Below are 25,008 nucleotides of genomic sequence, written 5' to 3'. Positions count from 1 at the left end.
ACAGACAGGAAAATTTTGTGTCTGTCTCTACAGAATACTACCAATAACACCTGTTCTTATAACTTATTTACAAATAAATGTAACTTGTTAAACAAAAAGAATATTTGAAAAATGTCCTTTCATGTCCTGTCAAAAGGATCAGAAATGGTTGTGTGTGTAGAGTAAACATTTCTGTCCAACACACCATTGAATCAAGGACATTATGTGTTAGTGTTCACTCTGATCCCTGACACATCCTGCACCTCCTCTGGTTTAAAGCTCTTAATACTGCACACACACACAAACTCAGCATATCTGCACAGCCACTGAGGAATTGACAAACATCACATACAAAAACAGGATTTTATTTCTATGGAGATGTCTACAGGACCAAAGTTCAAGGGAATGCTACTGCACACGCTAATTACATTTTCTGAGGATAGGTATTTAGAGGGATACTGAAATCACTCTTAGGACATCAGAATGAACATGATGTCACAGCACACTGCACTGACTTTTACAGCAAAGAGATCATTCTTGCTGTTGTTTTTTCCTTCCAGAGAGCAGAGGAAACTCAGACTGAGCTTAATGGACCATGGGGACATTAGCTGTTCTCATGGCGAGGGTTTAATGATTAAAACAAGAGCTGCATAGTTACACAGCTGTTAATGGGAGGGAAAGAAAACAGCCTCTAGCATGTCAGTGCACATAACGGCTGCCAACGCCACAAACGAAGGATCTCCAAAACAATTTCCAAAAGTAAAATCCATGTTTGGATCTTAAGTACAGATCTGAAAGGCAGGTGTGGCTGGTTTAGCTTATCATAAAGACAGGGGAAATGATAGCATGGCTCCCAACAAGCTTTCAAAAATACCCTGTCATTTACTGTAATGTGATCTGAGCTGTGGGGCAGTGTAGCAGTTGTGACATCACAGTGTGAGTTGTCAGCTACTGGTTAACGTGTGGGCTGTATAACTGTTATTTGAACTGGTTCTCTTACTGGACATAAGCAGTTAAAGAATAAGATCCCTTATACAATGTTTAACTAGCAGTGTGCTACCTGCGCCTACTTGCTAAACTAGCAACTCTAGCTCTGTACTGAATCTGTGTGTTGACAACACTATGCTGGAACACTCCAAAAACATTGTACATATACTTTCTACAAAATATTTTAAAGAGATATGTTTTACAAGTCCTGGAAACCACTGAGGCCCTGGCACTGACCCCAGTTTCTAGTCAGACTCTCTCAGTAAGGAGAGGTAGATGTTAGACTGGAGGAACCGTGGGTAACAGTCCGTGTCCAGCAGAGAGTAGATACGTTTCTGTGCGTGGGACAGGGAGGTGTGAGAGGGAGCCTGCAGCAGCTGGATGGTCAGATCTCTGGTCTTACTGTCCAGGTTCACCTACAAGACAACACAAATAAATTTGGGCAATCGTACTCACAGACGCATAAAGAATATTCACATAAAAAATCAAAAGACAATGCTACATCTGCTGTTTAGTGTTATGCCAGGTAACTAGTAGTAAATGTAAGAATTGGAATAAATGTATAGATTTGATATAGTGGTGTAAACGGAGTATAGACAGACTTATAAAATATGACCTTCCCTGACATCTTTATCACACTATGGACTGTTTTCCATTATACAGACTTGCTAGTATTATTTTTGTGAGTAACTGCTTGTGCAATAGCACCATAAGCCTGTTAATTATGATGCTATTGCACCTTCTTGATAGTCACAGTGAATGGCAGAGTATTCGTCCTTATGCCATCTGAGGTGGCACAAGAGGTAGTTACAGCACTTAGTAAACCACAGTGAGCCTGAGTGAGATGGCATAACACATACACACCTCTGATTGAGTAACGCCGGCATGTGCTTAGAAAGTCTGCATTAAAAGCACATACATTTAAAGGACCTTCTCAGTATAAGGAAGGGTTGTACTTCTTCCAGCCAGATGCTCACTTGGGCTACTTTTGGAAGGTGCTAACCTCTGCCTACTACAGTTGTGGTGATGCTATGACCCCCATCAGTTTGACGTCTGTCAGAGTCACTCTGATTCTGACCCATGTGCTGCCTCATAAAACCTTCTCTTTTAAAGATACCGCAGCAATGACATTATAACCGTTATGTACTCTGTATGTACATCCTCTGTCAGTGGTTATGACAACATACAAACCACAAAGAACACTAACAATGGCCATGCTTGCTTACACCAATAAGAAGGGTAAGCATGTGACTGCTAGCTAATAAGATGACAGCATGTTCTTTAACAGCTACTATCAACAAATGTGTATAAGCAACCTGTAATATATGGCAGTCAATATTGGCAAACCTTGGGGACTGTGTTGACTTTGTTGATTTTTAATAAACAAAAGTTTCATTATCCTACAGTTAATTTGTGGATACAGAAGTAGCCTGCAAATCTTCTTTTTAAAAATTGCATGTATAATTGGAGCATGTGCAGGAGAGTTTTTGGCTGTAACAGTTGCGGTGGAAGAAAAAAACACACTGCATGAATGCAGCTATTGATGGAATGCTGTGACGTCAAACTACAACCACCCACACATGCTTCCAAAACACTCGCACAGGGCATGGAGAGGGGAAAAAACTACACACAGAGAGAGATAGAGGTGTGTAACAGGGTTTCTGTTATGCTTCCTGTTACATGAAGAGAGATTATGTTGTAAGTGTAAAAATATTAGTGTACCTCTCGTGGAGCACCTGGTTGGATGTAGGTAGCGCTAATGTCCTTAGCTCTCCTATGTAGGCTAAAGTTGTTGGATGAATGTCTGTATTGCTCACAGGCCAGATAGAACTGTAGATTCTCCTCGCTGAACTCAGAGCGCAGGAATGCTCCAAACACTGAAACACCAGCTGAAAAGAGGAGGAGATAAGAGGGGTTTACATCCGCATGCAACATCACATTATACACATTACAAGAGGAGGACACACACAGCACTGACACAACAACTCCTCAGGCCTAATAAGGACATGACACGTTTACTGTAAAGACCTCAGCACGCATCGCCTCTGCTGTCTTCTGTCAGGGCACGTTGCTTGGTCTCACACACGATGACTGCTTTGTACAAGAGGAAAAACTCAAACTGCTGACACCATATGCACAACAAGACACAGTTCACACATGTCAGCTGCAAAATTAGCATGGCACTGATAAAGAGGCCAAGTCACACAGAGTGCTGAGGCCAGCTCTGAACAGTACACAAAGTTAGTAAGGTAAGTACACCAAAGTCAGCTTCAAATAAGATAAAAACTTTTTAACAGCATGCGACACAAGAGGTCTGCCCGTCTAACAACATCAGCACAGATGCAGGAGAGAGGAAATACGACATTCTTCCTCTTCAAACACGTCCGGGCTTTTACCAGTCTAATGCTTTCTCTGAGATTGTGATCATGCAAACTGATTGCATAAATGAACTTGTACGTCACAATGAGCCCTCCCTCCTGTCTTGACAATCATCTTACACCGTGCTTGAACGTCATTACTGGTCAAAAAGCTCAATTCAGACTGCATTATCATTAGAAGGCAATATGAGGTGAGAAATATTGCTCTCTAATGAGAGTCATAATAAAACAATGAGTTGAAGCTCGTACTAAATCACATGGATGTTTGTCAGGGGACCACACATTCTCCAGCTTCCCATACCTAATGTCAGTTAAATGAGGGCTCGCAGACATTACAGCCCTACTTGTGCGATCTGGTAATGGCTTTTTTTGTTTGGGCCTCCAGCTACAGCTGTGTGCTTCAGTAAATTGCTTTATATCCATTTAGTTAGAATGTCTCAGATTCTTTCATTAAACTGTGACAGTAGATGGATTTAAAACACACACAAAGAACACTTCACACAAATTAAAACAGAGGAGCCCTCTTTGGGCTTCAGCAAATCTGCATATTTAACTAGTTTGTCAATTGGAGGTGTACTGAAGAGTGATTGGCAGAGCTCCTGAGTGTTGTCTAGACAAGGCTGAGGATGATAAGTCAATGAAAACATCCTGTGGAATCTAAAATATCCTGTAGCACCGTCTGTATTATCAGACTGAATCAGGGTCTGCCCCGGTTCTGTTGATAGGGGTGATACCGTGTCATTAGATACAGGAGGCTACGCCACAGAAACTACCAGGAAATACAAGGTGACTGAGGAAACCTTCAGTGCATAAAAAAAAAATGCCAAGCTGGAGTGACTTTTACACAAACAATGCTCCAGCAGTGATTTATAACACTACTGGTGTTTACCATCTGTTCTATTCATAGATATAGTGAGGTCAGGGGAAGTACTGCTCTTTCAGCTTTTATTGCACAGCACGCTGCCGGTAGTGACGTCGGCTCGGATGTCAACATCACTTCGGCAACAAGTTCAGATAAATGCAGGAGGAACTTAGGACAGATGTGACTTTTTGTTGCACGAACATTTCTCTGGGGCAGAAGTGGTTAGGTTTTCAAATGTCAGGGTGCAAATGGTTCAAGTCCGGCACTCAAAGGAAAAGGGCAAAAGGTAGAAGAAGACAGCCCACTGTCTTTAGGTGAAGGTATCCTCTTAGTTTATTTCTGCCCAGTCTCAGAGACAAATGTGTAACAGCTACAGTATGTAACCAGGAATGAGGCACACTTAACCTAAAGTACAGTGCACTTAGTAGTAGGAGAAGATCTCAAATGTAAATATTGTCTTGACGTAAAAAAATACAGAGCAAAAATGCGCATATGGCTTCTGTTCATGACATTTTTGTATTTCCTCTGTATATAAGTAAAGTTTCTGCCTGATGGTGGTGCTAGAAGAAGGGTCAGTGTGTCACCTAAATATTAGGATTCATCCACTGGACTGTAAATGAAGCCTCAGGAAAGGTTTAGTTAAGAAGAAGGATTGTTTCTATGCTTTTTCAGCTTCCTCTTTTACACTCACAATATCCCTTTTATTCATTACTGAAATCTTTATGCACACGTTCCCCAGGACAGAGATCAGCTTCCTGCAGCTGGCTCTACTCCAACACCTAATCTCCATCTTCCTAATCCATGCCGCACATTTCCATGTCACACTACTTTGCTGTCAGACATGACTTATGACATGAGATAGACACATGCAGTGCAGTTAAATTAAAGTTAGCTAACTACGTTTGTTTAGCATTATATAATTAGCAAACCGCTGTCTGAGGCAATAACTGATTCTGATTCACACCAGGACTTACTTTGGCTGGCCAGCAGGGCATTCAAGGACTCGGCCCACTTTTCCAGTTCTTCTCGACTGATTCTGCTTTTGTTACTGTGGCCCACCTGACTCCACTGACGCATGAAGTGCAGACGAGATCTCCTCTCTTTGGCACTGCGATCCACATAATGAGAGAGACGGCATGAGGAGAAAGAAGCTGTCATTAGAAGAGGTGTTGCTGCATGCAAGGCTAAGATTTGAATCCAATAAACTTTAAAGACATTCTGTATTTGTACAAGGAATGAAAGTGAAGTGTTATTTGATGTAAGATAATATCCACCCAGAAAATAATCAGGGCTCTCACCTGTCTTTCTGTTCTGTATTATGCAGGTTGGAGTTTGAGGAATGAGGACTCTGAAACACAAATGATCAGAAGAAATGATCAGGCTTTAGTCTATGACACTGCAGCTTTCTGTGGAGAGGAGTTAAGAGTCATGTCCGTAACGTCAAACTGTATAATTGTCCTATAACTTGTTCTCAAAAGATCATTTTATATCAACTGCACTTTTAATACAGGACATTTAGTCACTCTATACAAACAGCTGATTCGTCTCATTGTTTACACCGTCTGAATCATACAGGTGCAAACAATCTTTACCTATCAAACTGAGGTCATTCATGTTTCACACAGCACAGATTACCCACCTGTATAAGGAGTGGTAATTTAAAAGCTAATCCTAATTTGATCAAGCAATTCCAACTCTGAGTGAAGCAGTAAATTTTTACAAATCTTTACACCACATGGTTTTTTCAACAGATGTTGTCATGGTAACTGATCTATTTAGATGGGAACTCAATTTTCAAGGTTTCAGCTGTTGACTCAAAATATCTCACATTAACAACAAGTCATTATTGAATTTAACTATGCCATAAGTTTATCATCTCTTTGTGCAGGCCGCAGCTTTACTGCTGTGGATCAGTCAGAATCACCAGAGAGTCACCACAAATCACAAACTGTCTGTGTGGGTCAAACATCTACAACCACAGGACAACCCCACCTGCCCAAACAGACTCTTGAGGTGCAGTTTAGCAGCTGACAGTTTAGTTCTGTGCTGGTGCCTGTGATGGAATTTGAAGGGGTTGATGGAGGATGAAGGTGACGGAGGCAGGGGGTTGTCTCTCTCCATGCTCTCAGTGATGCCCTTGGCGGCTGGGGCCAGCTGACTGTCACTGTACGCCCTGCAGCCTTCGTTGATGACACACGCTCCCAGTTGGTTCTTGTCTAGTTTCCCCATCGTGCCCAGGTTCTCTACACTGATGCTGTGCTCCTTGGTCAGCTCTTTCCTCCCGGCCTCACAGGCTGTGGGCTCCTGGATGGTGGGAGCCAGGCCGGCTGATCTCCCATTCAGTTCATCGTCCTCAAAATGAGCCGTGTAGGTTCCAGACTCCCTGTTGTTCCCGTATTCTGGGTTCTTCAATGCCACCCTCTTCCATGGCAGGAAGTCTAGATCCAGGAGGGATCCCTCAGAGCTAAATCTACGCATGATAGCTGAAGGTGGGAAAGGAAGGGATGTAACAGAATGAAGGCTAGAGACAAGGTACAGAAAGGGAGGAAGAGATCAGAGCTGCATGAAGTAACAGTATGAGAAATACAGAAGAGAGGAGTGCAGTTAGGAGCAGAGAAAAGAAACAATCAGAAAAATGGGCCAGTGACACCTTCATTTTTTTATTTTGAATGCATGATCTAAATGAGTTACTCTTATTATAGTCAGAATTCAAAATCTTTTAATGTCACAATTGTCTCGGTGAAACTAAAATCTGATGTAACCTAAATATGTCCATAGTAAAGCCTCAGTTTTGGATATTGGAAATACTATTTTGTAAACAAATGTGTTTTTGTAAGTTAAAAAAATATTATCAATAGGATAAACAGTGATATAAACACTTTAGTCTCTGAGATTTTTTACTGTCTCATATTTTTGCCTTTAAAATGTGTGGTGCTGTCATTGTATTTGACAACAGAATGCCACGCTTGTGCTGTGTTATGCTGCTTGATGACAGTTTTGCCATCCAGCCCTTACAGACCTTTGCTCCGCGCAGCTCTGGGAAAAACAACACTTGGCTGATATATGGACTCATTAAGCTTCTCGCGCTGTACGACGCCTGATGAACGCCAGGTTTACCTTTCAGCCAGCAGTTACTGAGCCTCCTTCAAGGCGGGTCGGTGTGTTCCTCCAGATCTCATGGGCACAAAGTCCAGAAGAAACTGACACCTGAAAGGAAGACTTCTAATTCCACGACAAAGCACCGCTCCTGCGCCGCTCTCTCAGCCCGTCTGTCCTCCAACAACTCCTCGTCTTCAATAGCAGGAAGCAAGCGGACCGAAGACGGTCACCGAGAAAAGTTCCATAAAGTTTTCTCGTGACACTTGAGTGGCACAGAGAGGGCTCCTCCTCGTAACTGCTGCCACACCTTCACTTCTGCCTCAACTTGCCCGGCACACACACTTATAGCCACGGAAAGGAGCTGCCGCCGCGCACACCAGCGCGCACACGCTCAGCGGTAGATCTGCATAATTTGACATATGTCATAATTTGACCCTGTGGAAATATTCCACTTGAGACAAGAACTGTGAGCTCAGCGTTGGTGAACAGTGTACTAACAGAACCTACCATTCCACTTTTAAAGCGACGACAACAAATGCATTTAAACATTAATATTACTAACTAATGGTAATTGTTAATAATAGTGGTGATGTAATTATTAATACAAATAACATTTTGTTCTATGAGACTTTAGAAATATTTCTTTGGTAATGTTTTAACGAGAACGTATGATTCTGAATCAGTTGTATGGGGGGTAGACGCTATCAACAGATGTTGAGATTAATCTTAAAAATTGTAAACACTGTAAACGTTTTTAATGAACTGCAAACCTATGACAAAATGATGCTTTAAAAAAAAGAAAAGCGCTCAGGCACGAAACAGACGCTTCTAGTTCCTACGTCACTGGGGCCCTATGACGTTGGCACCATTGCGTGTTTTGGGAAATTAAGCAAGTTAGCTTACGGATCATAATCAAGACAGGATCTTCCTTAAAATAATTCCAAGGTTGTGGTACCGGTTAGCAGACATTAAATCGAAAGCGAAGTATTTCAAAATACTTTTAAAGGCGTTTTAACTTAAGGTAGAGAAGCTAGGAAGGATTACTTAGCAACGCTAGCTTCCCAGTAATTGGGATTAGCTAACGGTAGCTAGCTGGCTAACAAGCTAATAACAACAACAAGGGGTTCTGAGGCTGTCTTTTAACCAGCTGCTGCCTAATTATTTATCACATCTATTAGTTTGATGGCGGATATAGCTCATTAGCCGTGTAAAGGGGTTGCGTCTTGGTTCATTCCTTCCCCATTTCCTGTACTTAAGATATTTCTCAATGCACAACAGTGAATATTAGAGAGCCAACTCTCAGTGTATAGGTTTATAATTATTTCGCACTTTCAGAAATATGACTGAGCCGACCGGTATGGTTGAAGTCACTGTGAAGACTCTGGACTCACAGAGCAGGAGCTACAAAGTCAGAGGCGAGGTAATGCTCCTTGATTTAAGTACTGTTCTAGTTAGGCTCCCCACTGGCCCTCCCTTTCAGTGACAGGTTGTGTTTATTGTGTGTCTCCTAGCTGACAGTGAAGCAATTTAAGGAGCACATAGCATCCTCAGTTGAGATCCCGGTAGACAAGCAGAGGCTGATCTACCAGGGCAAAGTGCTGCAGGATGACAGAACGCTGACTGAATACAGTGAGTAAATGACATCTATAGTATCTGCTTTTCTGTGCACACAGTTAAAACAGCACATGAGATGAAGATTGGCTGTGTATATGACCTTTTTACCTCAAAACTATGATATTTGTAGTAGAGACCATTCATATACCACCACTCTTAATATGGAGACCCAAGTCATTGTTACCCATCAACCACAGGTTGTGACATATAACAGCAATTACAGCATTGTATACTGGAAGCATGCCATTGTTAATCATCATTTTCATCTGTATTTATATTAATACAATCCGGTATGTTAATTATAAACAACAGCTCTTAAATGTAAAGGTTCGTGCACACTGTTTATTAAGTGTATCAGCTTAAAAAATCCAGGCTTTTTTCCCCCGTATTGTCACAGTGTCATTGTGAAGGTTTGGAAGGGTATTGTCTACAAAGCCTGCTGTACAGATTGTATGACAGAGGAGAATTGCTGTTTTTTTTTTGTAATTTTTTTAACATTGAGCTTTTGAGTGCATGTTGAGAATCTGTAGACTATAGTTGAGAATCTGTAGACTATAGCTGACTACATGTTATTTTAACCTGAGCTGCTGATTGAGACAGGGGAAGAGAAAAAAAACTAGATTAAAGTCTGTTTTGCAGTATACTGGAACACATGAAAATGCAAGTCAAAGTAAATGGTATATTGAAAATGTATGTTAAAGCTCATTTTTTTCCTTTTTCCTTTAGATGTGGATGGAAAAGTTATTCACCTGGTGGAGCGGGCCCCACCTCAAGCCAACATGTCCTGCTCCGGGGGTGCTGGTGTTTCCACCGGGGCAGCAGACACTGGAAGCAGCAGCCACACCTCTTCCCAGGGTGCATCACACGACCGCAACAGCTATGTGATGCTAGGCACCTTTAACCTGCCTGTCAACATCATGGACCCACAGCAGATACAGGTGGGGGAACAGCTTGGCGCATGCAACTCAAAGACTGTGTTGTATTTTGCTGAATGGAAGTCCATGCCTTTTTTGACGGGTGGAATTTGTGTTGCAGATGTCAGTTCAGCAGATGATGGCTGGTGTTGGTGAAGCTGGAAGAAGTGCCAGGGTCAGCACAGGCTCAGGGGTACAGGCTCATTGTTTGCCCAGATTTCATCAGTCTGTTTTCTCTTACTGTTTCTGTTAAGCTGACACATGATTGTGTTTGTAGAGCAACGGCTCAGTGGATGTGCAGATCAACTTAGACCAGTCAGTGCAGAGTGAGCCCAGGATGAGGCTGCAGTTGGCTGAGAATCTGCTCAGAGACGCACAGTCCCTGATCCACAGGCTGGAGGTACATGTGCTATTTTTTATATATACAGGCTGACAACATTGACACAACATGTCATGTGTTAAAACAACCACTAAGTTAAGAACAGAATACCAACAAAAGGGGAAAAAATACCCCAAAAACTGTAAATTTGTGTTCAGCTCTAAATGTAACATCACCTCAGTGCTGGGAAAACACATGATCCTAAAAGTTTTTTATAGTTTGGTTAGATAATATTTCAGATCACAAAGTGCAGTGATATGACACATAAGATTGCCAAGAGGACTAAACAGCTGAGCCACACTGCAATCACCTCAGTTCATTGATTTCAAAATGAACAAAATAACGTCAAAAAAATGTAGTTCTTTAGAAGGTAAAAGTTGTCAGTACAAATCATGGCTGCTGCCAAGTTTCCATCATAAAACATTTCCTCAACCATCACCTTCTTCACACTACCTACGTCACACATTGCTATGCTGTCTTTTCTGTTCTGGTTCTGTCATGTCACAGCCTATGGCTCCCTTTTATACAGTCTGACTGACTCTGGAACGTATCAGCTCATGTAGTTTCATAGCCTGGCAGCCAATAATCAGTGCCAAGAGGTGACCATTACATATGTTATAACTGAAAATATATTTTTGCAGTCACAGTTAGTGTGACTTGTGAGTTTATTCAGATTTTTTAACTTATCCTGAGTAAATCACTATTGAATTATCTTTATTGTGAACAAAACAAAATACCATGACTTTATTCTCAAATTCACTTAGTTGAAGACATAACATGCCACAGTTAATGCCAGATTTTGAATTCTTAAAGCATGGGTTAAAAAGATTTAATCTAAAAGAAAACATCTGGCCTGTTTCTATGGGAGCACAGCACAGTACTGAGCCTGCATGTGAAGTTGTATGCTGTATGTTGTGATGTGTTATGTGTTGTAGGGTGTGTCCAGTGACAGCAGCTCCCACTCAGAGACAGAGGTACCAGAGACCTCTTCATCTTCCATGCCATCTTCCTCTTCATCTGTCAGAGGGGCTGTCACTTCACAACCCATGGACATCAGCTCCCCTCCTGCTGCATCATCCTCTACCTCCACCCAGACTGAGAGACCAGCTAACACTGGCAGCAAGTAAGTTACAGCTGTGGACTGCTTGTGCCAATCAAACACAAGGTGCACAGCAAAGTGTTAAACTACTCTGAGAGTGGTAATTTAACACTAGAAAGTGTATTTTCTAATACCCATTTAAAGCAACTATAATACAGGTGAGAGAACACCGTTAGTAAAAGCCATAAAAGCAGTGAAGCTACTAAATTGTATTACACAGGCAGTGAATTTAAAATCTTATCTCTTTGGGACCTGCTGGGTTCAGTTGGGACACGCTTGAGTTTTGCTGATTAGTGTCCCTCATTCTTTAGCAATTAAGTTCTGTATTTACAATGACGTAGATTTTCACTAATTCAGTGAATAAGCTTGATGTTTTGATCTTCTGATGACGTTGTCACATTTAGTCTTCATAAATGTGCATTGATATGATTCTGTTTTCACAAAATGTTTTCAGGGTGTAAACTGAGACTGGTTAACATACAACTGTACAAATGAGTTAACATGTCAGAAGCCAGACAGTTAAATATCTTTGATGACCTAGAAATAGTAAAAACTTAATTTGTTTATATTCCAAAATATGTGTCTTGCATTAACAATTCAATTCAATTGAGTTTTATTTATATAGCGCATTTTACAATTATAAATTGTCTTAAAGAACTTCACAGAGAGAGAAACAGAGCCTGAACCCCCTTAGGAGCACTGTGGCAAGGAAAAACTCCCTTTAAACAGTAAGAAACCTTGAGCAGGATCCGGCTCATAAGTAAGAACCTTCCTGCTGACAGTCAGCCAGGTAGAGGAGGAGGAGGAGAGGGAGACAGGAGAGAGCGAGAGAGAGAGGAACAAACATGCAGCAAACATCATACATTACAGAACAAACATGACAAGCAAGATAAAACGGTGATTAAATTATAATGGATAAATTTGAAACTTTTATTAGTCCCACAATGGGGAAATTGCTTAAGGCAGCCCAGCCCTACGCCCAGTCTTGCCCAAGGACACACAACAGTGACTAGGGAGGATCGAACCACCAACCTTCCGGTTAATGGACAACCCTGCTATACCACTGAGCCACTGCTGCCCATATCTATATCTATATGTATCGTCAGTCCATAAGTAGTAATAGTAATTTGATAGTAATTAAAACAAAGATGAGCAGCAGAGGCTGGTGTAGTCAATGAGCACTGGAGAATTTAGGGGCCGGACTGCAGGTCAGCATGCAGGTCTGGAGACCTGCAAAGAGAGAGCAAGGCACAAAACTACAAGGAAGACAGCAATCACAGATTATGAGATGAATTACCAGTATGAGCCAGACTAATGAGAAGAGAGGTCAGAGGGTGAGAGGGAAACTGCTCAGTGGATCATGTTTGTGCCCCCCGACAGCGTAGGCCTAGAGCAGCATAGCTGTGCTAAAAGCTAAGATTTTATCGGCCCTATGATACCTGTTATACCTGAGGTCAGCCCTACACACTATGTTTAAGGCTAACTATATGCTTTACTAAACAGAAAAGCTTTAGGTCTAGTCTTAAAGGTGGAGGCAGTGTCGGCCGCTCGGACCCAGATTGGTAACTGGTTCCATAGTAGCGGTGCCTGGTAGCTAAAAGCTCATCCTCCCATTCTACTTTTATGAATCCTAGGAACTACAAGTAAACCTGCACTCAGAGATCTGAGTGTCCTATTAGGAACATACAGGACTATCAGGTCCTGCAGATATATTGGAGCTAGTCCATGTAGAGCCTTGTAGGTTAGGAGAAGGATATTGAAGTGTATTCTTGAGCCCACTGGGAGCCAGTGAAGAGACGCTAGAACAGGAGAGATATGATCTCTTTTGCTGATTCCTGTCAGAACTCTTGCTGCTGCGTTCTGGATCAGCTGCAGGCTGCTGATGGAGTAATGTGGATGTCCAGACAGTAGTGAGTTGCAGTAGTCCAGTCTTGAAGTGACAAAAATCAGCTTTTCAGCATCACTCTGATGGATGCTCCTAATCTTAGCAATATTATGCAGGTGAAAGAAGGCGGTCTTAGAGACCTGTTTAATATGAGAGACAAACGATATGATCAGGTAACAGCGGTTTCTTTGTTTTCCAGTCTCTTATGAAAAACTATGGGGTGTCTTTGTAGTGCTGACTATTGTTAACTGTTTGTCCCTAGCCACCCAAGCCCAGCTGAGTTTGTGGAGGTTCTCTCTGAGGTCAGGAGGGTGGAGGAGCGGTTACGTCCATTCATAGAGAGGACTCACTCAATCCTTGGAGCAGCCACATCAGCTGACTATAATAACAATGTAAGGAGGGTGTATTTTAAGTAGTAGTAAGTAGTAGTTTTTTTACTATAACAGTCCAAACATTGCCTGTGATTATTTACAGACCCAGGAAAGAGAAGAGGATCAGCGCATTCTTAACTTGGTTGGAGATGCTCTGCGTCTCCTAGGAAACACCCTGGTTGTCCTTGGTGACCTACGCTGTAATCTTGCAACTTCTCCTCCACGTCACCTGTATGTGGTTCGCCCCATGGCCCATTACAACCACCCAGTCCTGCTTCAGACTGGCCTGCCACACATGCCCATTCCAGTAGGTTCAACCCACACTGAGCCACTTTATAGAATAAAAGATGATTCAATCTGTTAGGAAAATATACATGTGAATAAACACAGAATGCTTATTTCCTGGTCATAATGCCCCAGTAGTTGTAGGAAAAATTTGCTTTTATAGAATAATGTCAGGTGCTGATGAAAGAAGACAGCATTCCTTGACATTTTTTCTGAAAATACTGTTGCAGCAATTGGTTGAAACTAGACTGTCAATCAAACCATGTAAGTGTAAGGCAGTTAAATTGTGCATAGGTTGGTGTAACCATAATATAGGATTGACACCTGTAATGTTAACATTTGTTGTTTACAAAGTTTGTAACAACATAAATCTGTCTTTCTCCTCTAGATAAACTTGGGGACAACAGTAACTATGACATCTAATGGGAGACAGGCAGCTGAAGGACGTCCTTCCTCTCAGGCCACAGGCCAGTCAGATCAGCAGACTGCAGGACAGGCACCCCCTCTTCAGGCAAATGGGATAGCTCACCATCAGGGCCAGGGAGGACCCAGAGTGATCCGGATTACCCATCAGACTATGGAGCCCGTAGTCATGATGCAGATGAACATTGATGGTATGAGTGCTGCTATATCATAGAACAGGCTATACATGTTTAGCTGTGGTCACATGAGCAAAACAGAGAGTATTTAAAGCTTATGGATGGCATGGACTGGGAGAAAGTGATCCCCACTATGTCACGTCAATTGATTTGAGAAGATAAAATGACAGGACATTAGGCACACATGATTTCATGAGCTAAGATTAGTGTAGCTTTGTAGTTGTTTACCTGGTGACTGCAGTGCTGTCAATGACCTGTTGCTTGCAAAGTAAAAACTTTTTTTTTCTTGTTGCCATTAAATGCCAGCCACATTTCGTATACTATAATTCATAGTGAGTAAATAGATGACTGTCTTGCTGCTGTGTTGAACAGGTGAGTCTGCTGCTGCTTCCCAGGTTCCAGGACAGCCACATGTAGCAGATCCTGGACAACCAGGTGAGTGGTGTGAGCGGGTGGATTGTTGCTATGGTAATAGCTACAGCATCTGTTGGATTGATTAATACATATTTGGAACAACTTGTTTCAAGGAGCAACAGCTGCCCACTTCCCAGGACTCCCCCCGGAGTTCATGCAGGCCATTGTGCATCAAATCTCTCACCAAGCTGCTGCCATGGCTGCTGCAGCCTCAGCAGGCCACTCAGCACAGATGTCAGGCCCTGACTCAACATCTGGTGCTGAGGGAACTGCTGCTCCACAGGCCCCCCACCCTGCTCAGGGTAGGGTGGTCATCACCAGACCGTCCTTCTCCCCACGTATCCCTCAACCCGTAGGAACCAGGGGAACCACCATCAATGTGAGGGCTACAGTCCCCACAGTTGGCCAGCAGCCAGGACAGGTAACACCAGCACAAAGGGGTGACAGGCTAAACTATATCGGTAGCAGTTAATTAGCAACACACTGACATTTCCTAGAGCCTTGGATGGTATCCATCTAAAACAAAATAAATTTACTCTAGCAAAAACAAAAACATAATTTCATTTTCTTTAACAGAACAGTTGAAAAGCTTCCAGTTGATTGTTTGTTTTGATTGATTGTTGGATAATTGGCTAAAATCCAAAATCAATTACTCTTTCCCTCTTTACCACTGCAGGGAACACCACTGGCTCCCTCCTCTCTCACCCAGATGATCAGTGGTCTGGTTGGACAGTTGCTGATGCCAGGCCAGCCAGGTCAGCCACTGATTCTTTCATATTATCACAGTTTTTACAGTATAGTTTTCATGAACCGTATAGTTTTGACTGACTTATGCACGCTTAAGTCAGTCAAAACTGGTGTAAAATGCTTTGTACTATTCCTGCTGCCAGACATACATGTTTATGAACCAGCTCTTATCATCCAGTGATTAATTGATTGAATATTATTGTTAGGAATTTAAACTCCTTCTTATATATAACTACCCAGAATGTACTTCAGTTGTGTAATGATGACTTGTAAGACTTATTTGAAAGATTGAACACAGTGACTCAAAGTTAATGTAATACCAAAAACGTAAAAACATAATATAAATGTATATTTTGTTCTCTTCTCTGAAGTAATTATGCAATTTCCCCATTGTGGGACAGGTAAAGGTTTTCTTAATCTTTTAATTAAATAAAAAACTGGTTATCCTCCATCCTGTTTTTCTCACCCCTCCAGGTGGTCCCTTGACTGTCCCCTCCTCAACCAGCTCTCAGTCCTCCTCTACCTCTGCTTCTTCTGACCCCTCCACGACATCACCTCCCCCAGCCACTGCTAACACCTCTGGACAGACATCTACACACACCACCAGCACTACCTCCATCGGCCAGCCAGCAGAGGGCGGACCTGAGGCAAGTGTGGCTCAGCTTTTGAGCTCTCTACTGGGAGGAGCAACTATGCCAGGGGGAGGTGGCTCTGGACTGCCCCCATCCATCACTGTGACATTGCCAAGGGTGCCTGACTTTCTCCAGGGCATGTCAGAGTTCACACCAGTGAGTAAATATAGTGTACATCTGTAAAAAAAAAATAAAAAAAACAGTCATAAAGGCTATATTTTTTTCATACCCATCACTGAGTGTTGTTTTTACCCAGCCCGCTGCTACGGGCCAAGGTACAGGCACCGCAGGACCACAGCCTCAGACACCTCATGCTGGGAGTGCTCCAGGTGGAGACTCTTTGAGCCCAGAGTTGTTCACCGGCATTGTGCAGGGAGTGCTGTCCACCATGATGAGCTCTCTGGGAGCACAGCAGGGCAACGGTGAGAGCATCGCCCAGTTTATCCAAAGACTGTCCCAGACCAGCAACCTCTTTACTCCTGGCTCTGGAGATGCTGTGGGTGAGTCTTACAACAGTCACATTTAAATGACATTTTTCAGTTACCGATCTCGTGAATCACTATAATTTTTATGAATATACTGATGAAGTGGTTCCTGCTGGCAGGGTTCTTTGGTGACCTACTGTCCCTAGTGTGTCAGAGTTTCTCCATGGTGGACATGGTGCTGCTGCTTCATGGGAATGCCCAGCCTTTAAGCCGCATCCAGCCACAGCTCACTGACTTCTTCACTGAACACTACCTCCAGGGCAGAGAGCCCACTGATGCTAATATAGCTGTGAGTACTGCTCAAGTGTTTGCCTGACAAACAGTTAACTTATGAGCAGTGTCTCATCTGCTGATTTGTGTGTTTCCTTACTGCAGATAGCAGCTGAGGACCTCATCAATGGACTGGAGGAGTACATAGCTGAGAGTTTTGTAAGGACATCCTCTGTCACACCCAACATTTATCCAGACTACTACAGTGTCTCCATTGTTCTCTGCTGTATGCCAGGTACAGTTTGTGGTATGGTGTTGGACATAAATGAGTTTTTGGTATTTGTCTAGGCCACAGTGACTGTGCGAGATGGAGTGGACATTGTTCAGACCAACCTATCATTTCTGAGACAGCAGTTCACTCAGATGGCCTCACATATCCTGCGCTGCAGTGGTAAGTTAATGTTGAGTTAATGTCAGGTGCTGATGAAAAAGAAAAGTTGTTTAATTTTGAGGGGATTGTGGTGTTTTTAGTATGCTTCAGTAACTTGTAGATTTCCTAATCTGAAAATGAGGAGGTGTGATTCATGTTTTTCCTTTCAGACCACATGTTCGGTCCTCGTCTGCTGTTGCTGTGCACTCAGGGTCTATTTGAGTGTCTGGCTCTAAACCTGTATTGCCTCGGAGGGGAACAGAGAGCCCTGACTGCCGTCATCAACCACCGCATTGTTAGTATACGTCACTTCACTCCCCAGCATCATACTCCATTAATATCACCAAATCAGCAGCTGTGTGTCTCTCCATATTTGTGTTTCACAGAGGCGGATGTCTGCAGAAGTCAATCCAAGTCTGGTTAACTGGCTGACCAGTATGATGTCTATGAGGCTGCATGTCATTCTGGAACACAACCCAGTTACTGAGGACCAAATCCAGCGCTACGTCATCTATACACAAGTAATTAACACAGTTATACAAACAAGAAGTATTTGGGATGGCATTTACTGACGTCCTTCACACCTACTTACCCTATGTCTGGTCACGTACAAAGAGGTCATGAAAAGTACACATTCTTGTAATGGTCATACAGGGTACAAGAGACAGACTTCATAATAATCACACTATTTTCCATTACAACACACGGTCACTTATTACAATGGTTTGTTTCTTTTTCCAATAATAGTTCCATCTACCTCTAAACTACAGTGTCCTGTGTTTAAACAGAGTCAGAATGATCCAGTATATCTCAAAGGAGATTTACAACATCAGTTTGATTTCAATATTGAGGTCCAGAATTATTTAAAGTTACTATTGCTAAACCACATTGTTATTTTAGGGTGAGCTGAACCAGAGAACAGAGGCTGAGGTGGAGCAAACCCCAGAGAGTCGCAGTGTGGAGGTAGGTTATTTTCTTAAAGGTTCAGTTTGGTGTAATGTGTTAATTACCAGAGCCCACTGCTTCCGGCTATAGTGAGTCAGACTGTGCTCCTCTCACAGATGGAGGAGACTCTGTCTCCAGCTGCAGCCACCACAGCTGAGGAAGCCATGGTTTCATCAGGTGACCGTGGAGAGAGGGGGGTGCCTCCTGGAGAAAACACCGCCTCATCAGGGGACACTCAATATCGTCTAGACGCCCCAACAGGAAGAGAGGAGGCAGCCCCTGAGATGGAGCCATGGGCAGCAGCTGTTCCGCCAGTAAGGAGTCAGGTTTTACATTAATTTGGATCAATGCAGTGTTAATATTTGCTTCAGAAAAAACATGCTGTGGCTCTGTTTTAATCAGCTGTAAAAATGTCTTGTTAGGAGTGGGTTCCCATCATCAGACATGATATGCTGTCTCAGAGGAAGATCAAAGCCCAGCCCCCGCTGTCTGATGCCTACCTGCACGGGATGCCCGCCAAGAGGAGGAAGGTGAGCTAACAGCAGACTGGGTAACACCTTGCTTTATTCTGTCCAAAATCTGGTCTAACAAACAATGAAATTACAGTGAGTACATTCAGACCCCCTTAAATTTTTCACTCTTTGTTACATTGCAGCCATTTGCTCAAATCATTTAAGTTCATTTTTTCCTCATTAATGTACACACAGGATTCCATATTGACAGAAAAACACAGAATTGTTGACATTTTTGCTGAAACTAAAATATCACATGGTCATAAGTATTCAGACCCTTTGCTCAGTATTTAGTAGAAGCACCCTTTTGAACTAATACAGCCATGAGTCTGTTTGGGAAAGTTGCAACAAAGTTTTTGGGGATCCTCTGCCATTCCTCCTTGCAGATTCTTTCCAGTTCTGTCAGGTTGGATGGTAAATGTTTGTGGACAGCCATTTTTAGGTCTCTCCGGAGATGCTCAGTTGGGTTTAAGTCAGGGCTCTGGCTGGGCCATTTAAGAACAGTCACAGAGTTGTGAAGCCACTCTTAGCTGTGTGCTTAGGATCATTGTCTTGTTGGAAGGTAAACCTTCAGCCCAGTCTGAGGTCCTGAGCGTTCAGGTCCCCAGTCACCACCCCCACAGCATGATGTTGCCACCACCATGCTTCACTGTTGGGACTGTTAGATAGGTGATGAGCAGTGCCTGGTGTTCTCCACACATACCGCTTAGAATTAAGGACATAAAGTTCTATCTTGGTCTCATCAGAGAATCTTATTTTTCACCATCTTGGAGTCCTTCAGGTGTTTTTTTTTGGCAAACTCCATGTGGGCTTTCATGTGTCTTGTACTGAGAAGAGGCTTCCATCAGGCCACTGGTGGAGAGCTGCAGTGATGGTTGACTTTCTACAACTTTCTCCCATTTCCCAACTGCATCTCTGGAGCTCTTCTTTACCTCTCTCACCAAGGCTATTCTCCCCCGCTCAGTTTGGCTGGATGGCCAGCTCTAGGAAGGGTTCTGGTCATCCCAAACTTCTTCTATTTTAGCATTATGGAGGCCACTGTGCTCTTAGGAACCTTAAATGCAGCAGAAATTGTTTTGTAACCTTGGCCAGATCTGTGCCACAATTCTGTCTGTGAGCTCTTCAGGCAGTTCCTTTGAGCTCATGATCCTCATTGCTCTAACATGCACTGTGAGCTATAAGGTCTTCTATAGACAGGTGTGTGTCTTTCCTAATCAAGTCCAATCAGTATCATCAAACACAGCTGGACTCAAATGAAGGTGTAGAACCATCTGAAGGATGATCAGAAGAAATGGACGCACCTGAGTTCAATATATGTGTCACAGCAAAGGCTCTGAATACTTAGGACCATGTGATATTTCACTTTTTCAATAAATAAATAAACATTTCTGTCAATATGGGGTGATGTGTGTACATTAATGAGGAAATGAACTTTTTTTTAGGGTGGGTGCATAAAGAAATAAATACACTGCTCAAAAAATAAAGGGAACACTAAAATAACACATCCCAGATCTCAACTAATGAAATGTTCCAGTTTAAAGTCTTCATTGATTACATAATGGAATACATTGAGAAAATAACAAATAATAGTAAATGTAAATCTAAATTATTAACCTATGGAGGTCTGGATTTGGAACCATACTCAAAATAAAAGTGGAAAATCACATTACAGGCTGATCCAACTTGAGTGGAAATTCCTCAAGATGAGTCAAAATGAGGCTCAGTAGTGTGCGTGGCCTCCACGTGCCTGTGCCATGGCCTCCCTACAACAGTTTAAGCAGTTTGAGCAGAAAGATGCATATTAGTGGCCTGCTGGTGGCCATGTTACAGGGCTCTGGCAGCGCTCCTCCTGTTCCTCCTTGCACAGAGGAGGAGGTAGAGGTCCTGCTGCTGGGTTGTTGCCCCCCTACGGCTCCCTCCGCGCTTTGGACACTGTGCTTCTGGACACAGCAAACCTTCTTGCCACAGCTCTCAATGATGTGCCATCCTGGATGAGCTGGACTACCTGAGCAGCTTGTGTGGGTTGTAGACACCGCCTCATGCTACCTCTAGGGGTGAGAGCACTGACAAAATGCAAAAGTGAGCAAAACATCAGGCAGAAAGGATGAGAGCAGAGAAATGGTCTGTGGTCAGCACCTGCAGAACCTCTCCTTTATAGGGGCTGTCTTGATTATTGCCTCTCATTTCCACAACAGCAGCTGAAACTGATTCACAATCAGTGTTGATCCTAACTGGACAGGCTGATTTCACAGAAGTGTGACTGACTTGGAGTTACATTGTGTTCTTTAAGTGTTCCCTTTTTTTAGAGCAGTGTAAATAATGAATTTTACATTTCCAGACATCAACCATTGTTTGGGTTGTCAATGTATTTCTGCTTTATTTATTCAATTGCCCTTGATGATCAATAACAGAACACTATCGGAGGATCGCTGCAATCCAAGGCACTGAACAAATGATCTGTCAAGACTGCTCCTGATGTAGTCTACAAAAGCAATCAATACATACATATATAAAGAATAAATAAAGGACTACGGTACCTTTACTTTAGAAGGCAGCTCTGCACAGGTTCTTGTTGTCAGACAGGAATGTGTTTTCTGTCCTCAGACCAGTCAGTGTGAAGGACCACACCTGTCCCTGTCTGACGCAGTTAGTCGAGCTGTTCGTTCTGCAGGAGTCTTGCCTGTAACCACTCCAAACAGCCTGCAGGGGGAGCTGGAGAGGCCAGAGCTGCAGGAAGCTTACACCAAACAGGTAAAATGCAGAGTCCAGGGTAGCACCCTGATAGATTTTATGAAACTTAAAGGTGCTTGACCTGTTATATATCTAAAGTAACCTATTATTTTGTGTCTGTTGAATTAACCCTAACTCAGCCAAGCCAAAAAATGCCCCTTCCAGACACAGACAAGAGTGAAGTGCACCAGCTGGGCATACATCTGGCTGTAACCTTATGTCTGACTGACTGCACTTGACTAGTGCACCACTGAGGCTGAAGCCCTATATACATTGTGTCTGAGTGTAACGTTTATTCGTTATGTGGAGCAGGAATAAGCAGGTGGTGGTAACATTGAAATGATCCCACAACCTTAAAAGAACAACAATGGCAGCATATGTATTAGTATTAATTCCTATATAGCTATTAAGCTATAGAGTTATAAGCTACTTTATCCCACCCAGCTGGTGCACTCCTCTATTGTTCAATTTAATTTAAGGGCACTAAAGCCTGTAAGTGTAAAATTTCTGCTGAAAATATTAAATCCACTATGTAGATTTCAGTCACAGGTCACTAATAAATCCTAGTCACCTGGATAAAAACCCTGTGTTGGATCTGGAGTTGTCCCTTTGTTACTTTGTCTCCTCTCTTTGGATAGATTTATAGCCAGATATTGAGTGACTCATATACCGTGTGTTGAACAGACATGTATTAATAGCCAACACTTTCTCGTGCCAGGTGAAGACTGACATTAAGGAGCGAGTGAGAGACGATCCAGACTACAATGCCCAGAGATTCCCCAACACACATCGAGCGTTCTCTTTAGAAGACTCCTAATCCTACAGACACCTACACACCTTTGCAATGTATGAAACATGGTCTGATATCACTGAATGATTCCTCTTCCTCTTATTCCAGCTTAAACATTCACATGTGAGGTGGAATCCGTTGGTGAAGTATGGGGAGCGTTAAACAGATCTCTGATTGGGCCTCTTCTATTGGTTCTGAGGCAGTCTGAGATACCATGTAGTGTAGGACCACTGCTGACAGTTAAGTGAAAACTTCTAGAAAAGTTGTGATACTGTGAGAAGAAAGTTCAAATGTATAAGAAGCAGTTGCACTAAGAATGTCAGCCATTGTATTGTTGTGACAGGATCCTGTCATGTTATGAGATTTAACCGTCTTGTAGTAAACAGTCTAAAGTCAGGAAAATACCTGAACATAAATTTATATTAACATGTGCATACAATGTTCTGTGTCCAGCATAGTCATAGACAGTTGAGTCTTCTGTCCCTCTTGTCTCCTAAAATGATGACATTATGATCTCAGTGTGGTCCCAGCAGTGCTCCTTATCTGGTGTCATACAGCACATGCATTATATACTGTTTGTATAAGACTGTAAATGAGTGCTAGTTGTACATAGTAAATGAGCAGTGATTTCATAATGATTTGACAAGTGTTGCATTCCATCATATTTGTATTATTTAGCATCATGATCGTAGATATCACAATGAAACACATTTTATTTGTATTTTAGAATGACAATAGTGTTAATTTATACCAGATACTTCAATGATGTGGTGTTAAGCTGCAGTATAGTTATCTGCTGAAGGACCAAGACAGTGTGTCATGTTTCACAGCTGCAGTCAAACTGAACAGTTACTCTGCTTGTAATATCACTGAAATAAATGGACTTCTAAATCAGTGTTTCTATTCAATTCAATTCAGTTTTATTTATATAGCTCTTTTTACAATCAAAATTATCTCTAGGTGCTTTACAGAAATCCAGAACCTGAACGCCCAAGTAAGCAGACAGTGGCAACAAAAACTCCCCTTTAACAGGAAGAAACCTTGAGCAGGGCTCACAAGAGAGAACCTTCCTGCTGACAGTCAGCCTGGTAGAGGAGAAGAGGTAGACAGGACAGAGAGGATGAAGGAGAGAGAGAGAGATACATACAATAAGCATACATTACAAGGATAAAAATGAGGGGTTCTTGTAATCAAAATGCTGAAAAAGTTAAGTTAATTATACTAGTACTACATAGGTGAACGTCAGGCAGGTGTTGACAGTAGACACTGGATTTGTCAGAGGGCTGAAAGCAGGTCAGCATGCTGATCTGAAGAGAGAGACCTGCTAAAAGATACAGAGAGAGAGACAAAACTGGACACACAGTGACATAATGGATAATAGTTCGGTCTGATGAGAGTGAGGAGGGGAGAGGAAGAAGAGGAGGAGGTAGGGGAACTGCCCGGTGGATTATGTTTGTATATAAGGAATATATTGAACTGTTAGAACCTGAAGGTATAATGGGACTAGTGCATTAAGGGCTTTATATGTAAGAAGGAGAATTTTCAAGTTCTGAATTTTACTGGGAAGATGGTCTTAGAGACCTGTTATTTTATATAAGAGATAAACAACATGTCTTGATCAAAAATAACTATAGGGTTCCTCACAGTCGTACCAGAGCCCAAAGTAATGCCATCCAGAGAGAATGTTATCAGATAATCTACATCTAAGATGTTTGGGGCCAAAAACAATAACATGATCCCTGGTTCAGTTGGTGTTGTTTTCATTGAAATCCTTGTTTTTCTTTGTTATTTTAGTGTAATTGTATTTTTTTTGTTTCTTTTGCCGTGTGCCCTGGTCTGCTTTATTTCCTCCTGTGTTTCCCACCATTTGTGATTACCTGCCCCGCCCTGATTGTGTTCACCTGTGTCCTGTTAACCTCACATATTTATTTGTGCGCTCCTTTGACTTTATCAATTCATACTGTTCTGCTCCAGTGTCTCAGCCCATGTTTGTCTGTGCCTGTAGTCCTGCTTCGTCAGTGTCTCCAGTGTTTTTTTTTTTGATTTGTTCACTTTTTGACTTGACCCTTTTGCCTTTTGTTGGAGGTCATCCAGTCCTTTATGTCCTTTAGACATGTCTGTAGTCTGACTAACGGCTCTGTTTCTTCAGGCTTCATGGATAAATACAGCTGGGTGTCATCAGCATAACAATGAAAGTTTATGCCATGATTCCCTAGAGGGAGCATGTAGAGGGTGGACAGGATCACTGTCCTAGTAATCCTAATCTCATGTTCTAATCTGTGTTAGCTGCTGTGATCTATGGTGTCAAAGGCAGCACTGAGATCCAGTAGAACGAGCACAAGTACAGAGACAAGTCCACGGCCTGATGCCATGAGGACTTTAGTGACTTTAAGCAGTGCTGTGGTGGGCTCTGAATCCAGACTGGAATGCATCAGACTGTTTCTATGCAGGTGGTCATGTAGGTTTACAACCACTCTTTTAAGTATCTTAGAAATAAAGTTGAGGTTCAGTGAAGGTTTTTTTAAGTATAGGAATGATCACAGCAGTTTGAAAAGCCTGGGGTACATATCCTGTTGCCACAGACAACTCAGTTGTTGAGACAAGCTGATCTGATCTAATATAGAAGCAATAATCAGAAAAAAGACGTCCTTGAGGAGTTAGT

The 25,008-nt window shown here is 42.4% G+C and overlaps 2 protein-coding genes across 5 annotated transcripts; one reads left to right on the top strand and one right to left on the bottom strand.

The window, feature by feature from the left end:
* Positions 1–532: 532 nt before the first annotated feature.
* LOC114447776 (regulator of G-protein signaling 1) lies at positions 533–7,629 on the bottom strand. 3 transcript variants are annotated; one of them, XM_028424242.1, is made up of 6 exons: positions 7,324–7,629; positions 6,199–6,727; positions 5,505–5,554; positions 5,181–5,314; positions 2,689–2,855; positions 533–1,382 (listed from the first exon to the last, which is right to left on the bottom strand). In XM_028424242.1, exons 2-6 carry the CDS (start codon positions 6,682–6,684, stop codon positions 1,212–1,214), a joined length of 1,008 nt encoding a protein of 335 aa, XP_028280043.1. In that variant the 5' UTR covers positions 6,685–6,727; positions 7,324–7,629; the 3' UTR covers positions 533–1,211. The 3 variants fall into 3 exon arrangements, with proteins under 3 accessions (XP_028280043.1, XP_028280051.1, XP_028280035.1); XM_028424250.1 differs by having other exon boundaries at positions 6,199–6,689; XM_028424234.1 differs by having other exon boundaries at positions 6,199–6,765; positions 7,324–7,628.
* Positions 7,630–7,655: 26 nt separating this feature from the next.
* On the top strand, positions 7,656–23,240 carry bag6l (BCL2 associated athanogene 6, like). 2 transcript variants are annotated; one of them, XM_028424222.1, is made up of 25 exons: positions 7,656–7,702; positions 8,641–8,725; positions 8,817–8,934; positions 9,646–9,857; positions 9,955–10,026; positions 10,111–10,233; positions 11,148–11,335; positions 13,459–13,588; positions 13,671–13,874; positions 14,241–14,466; positions 14,824–14,886; positions 14,979–15,286; positions 15,542–15,620; positions 16,087–16,400; positions 16,501–16,744; positions 16,849–17,018; positions 17,105–17,158; positions 17,288–17,390; positions 17,540–17,664; positions 17,756–17,890; positions 18,270–18,332; positions 18,431–18,628; positions 18,737–18,844; positions 21,431–21,577; positions 22,275–23,240. In XM_028424222.1, the coding sequence occupies exons 2-25, from the start codon at positions 8,645–8,647 to the stop codon at positions 22,371–22,373; spliced, it is 3,564 nt and encodes a 1,187-aa protein (XP_028280023.1). In that variant the 5' UTR covers positions 7,656–7,702; positions 8,641–8,644; the 3' UTR covers positions 22,374–23,240. The 2 variants fall into 2 exon arrangements, with proteins under 2 accessions (XP_028280023.1, XP_028280014.1); XM_028424213.1 differs by lacking the exon at positions 7,656–7,702 and adding an exon at positions 8,149–8,250.
* The last annotated feature ends 1,768 nt before the right edge of the window (positions 23,241–25,008 follow it).

This window comes from Parambassis ranga, chromosome 2 (assembly GCF_900634625.1).
Source record: "Parambassis ranga chromosome 2, fParRan2.1, whole genome shotgun sequence".
Taxonomy (NCBI): domain Eukaryota; kingdom Metazoa; phylum Chordata; class Actinopteri; family Ambassidae; genus Parambassis; species Parambassis ranga.
The sequence above is the reverse complement of the archived record's forward strand: the minus strand, read 5'-3'. Positions and strand labels throughout refer to the sequence as shown.

Coding starts and splice junctions, on each gene's coding strand:
- LOC114447776 (XM_028424242.1), bottom strand. CDS start 6,684: ATGCGTAGATTTAGCTCTGAGGGATCCCTCCTGGATCTAGACTTCCTG. Junction 5,555..6,198: donor TCAAGAGTCTGTTTGGGCAG/GTGGGGTTGTCC, acceptor TTTGTGTTTCAG/AGTCCTCATTCCTCAAACTC. Junction 2,856..5,180: donor TGCCCTGCTGGCCAGCCAAA/GTAAGTCCTGGT, acceptor TCCTCTTTTCAG/CTGGTGTTTCAGTGTTTGGA.
- bag6l (XM_028424222.1), top strand. CDS start 8,645: ATGACTGAGCCGACCGGTATGGTTGAAGTCACTGTGAAGACTCTGGAC. Junction 17,665..17,755: donor CCGTCATCAACCACCGCATT/GTTAGTATACGT, acceptor TGTGTTTCACAG/AGGCGGATGTCTGCAGAAGT. Junction 21,578..22,274: donor AGGAAGCTTACACCAAACAG/GTAAAATGCAGA, acceptor TTCTCGTGCCAG/GTGAAGACTGACATTAAGGA.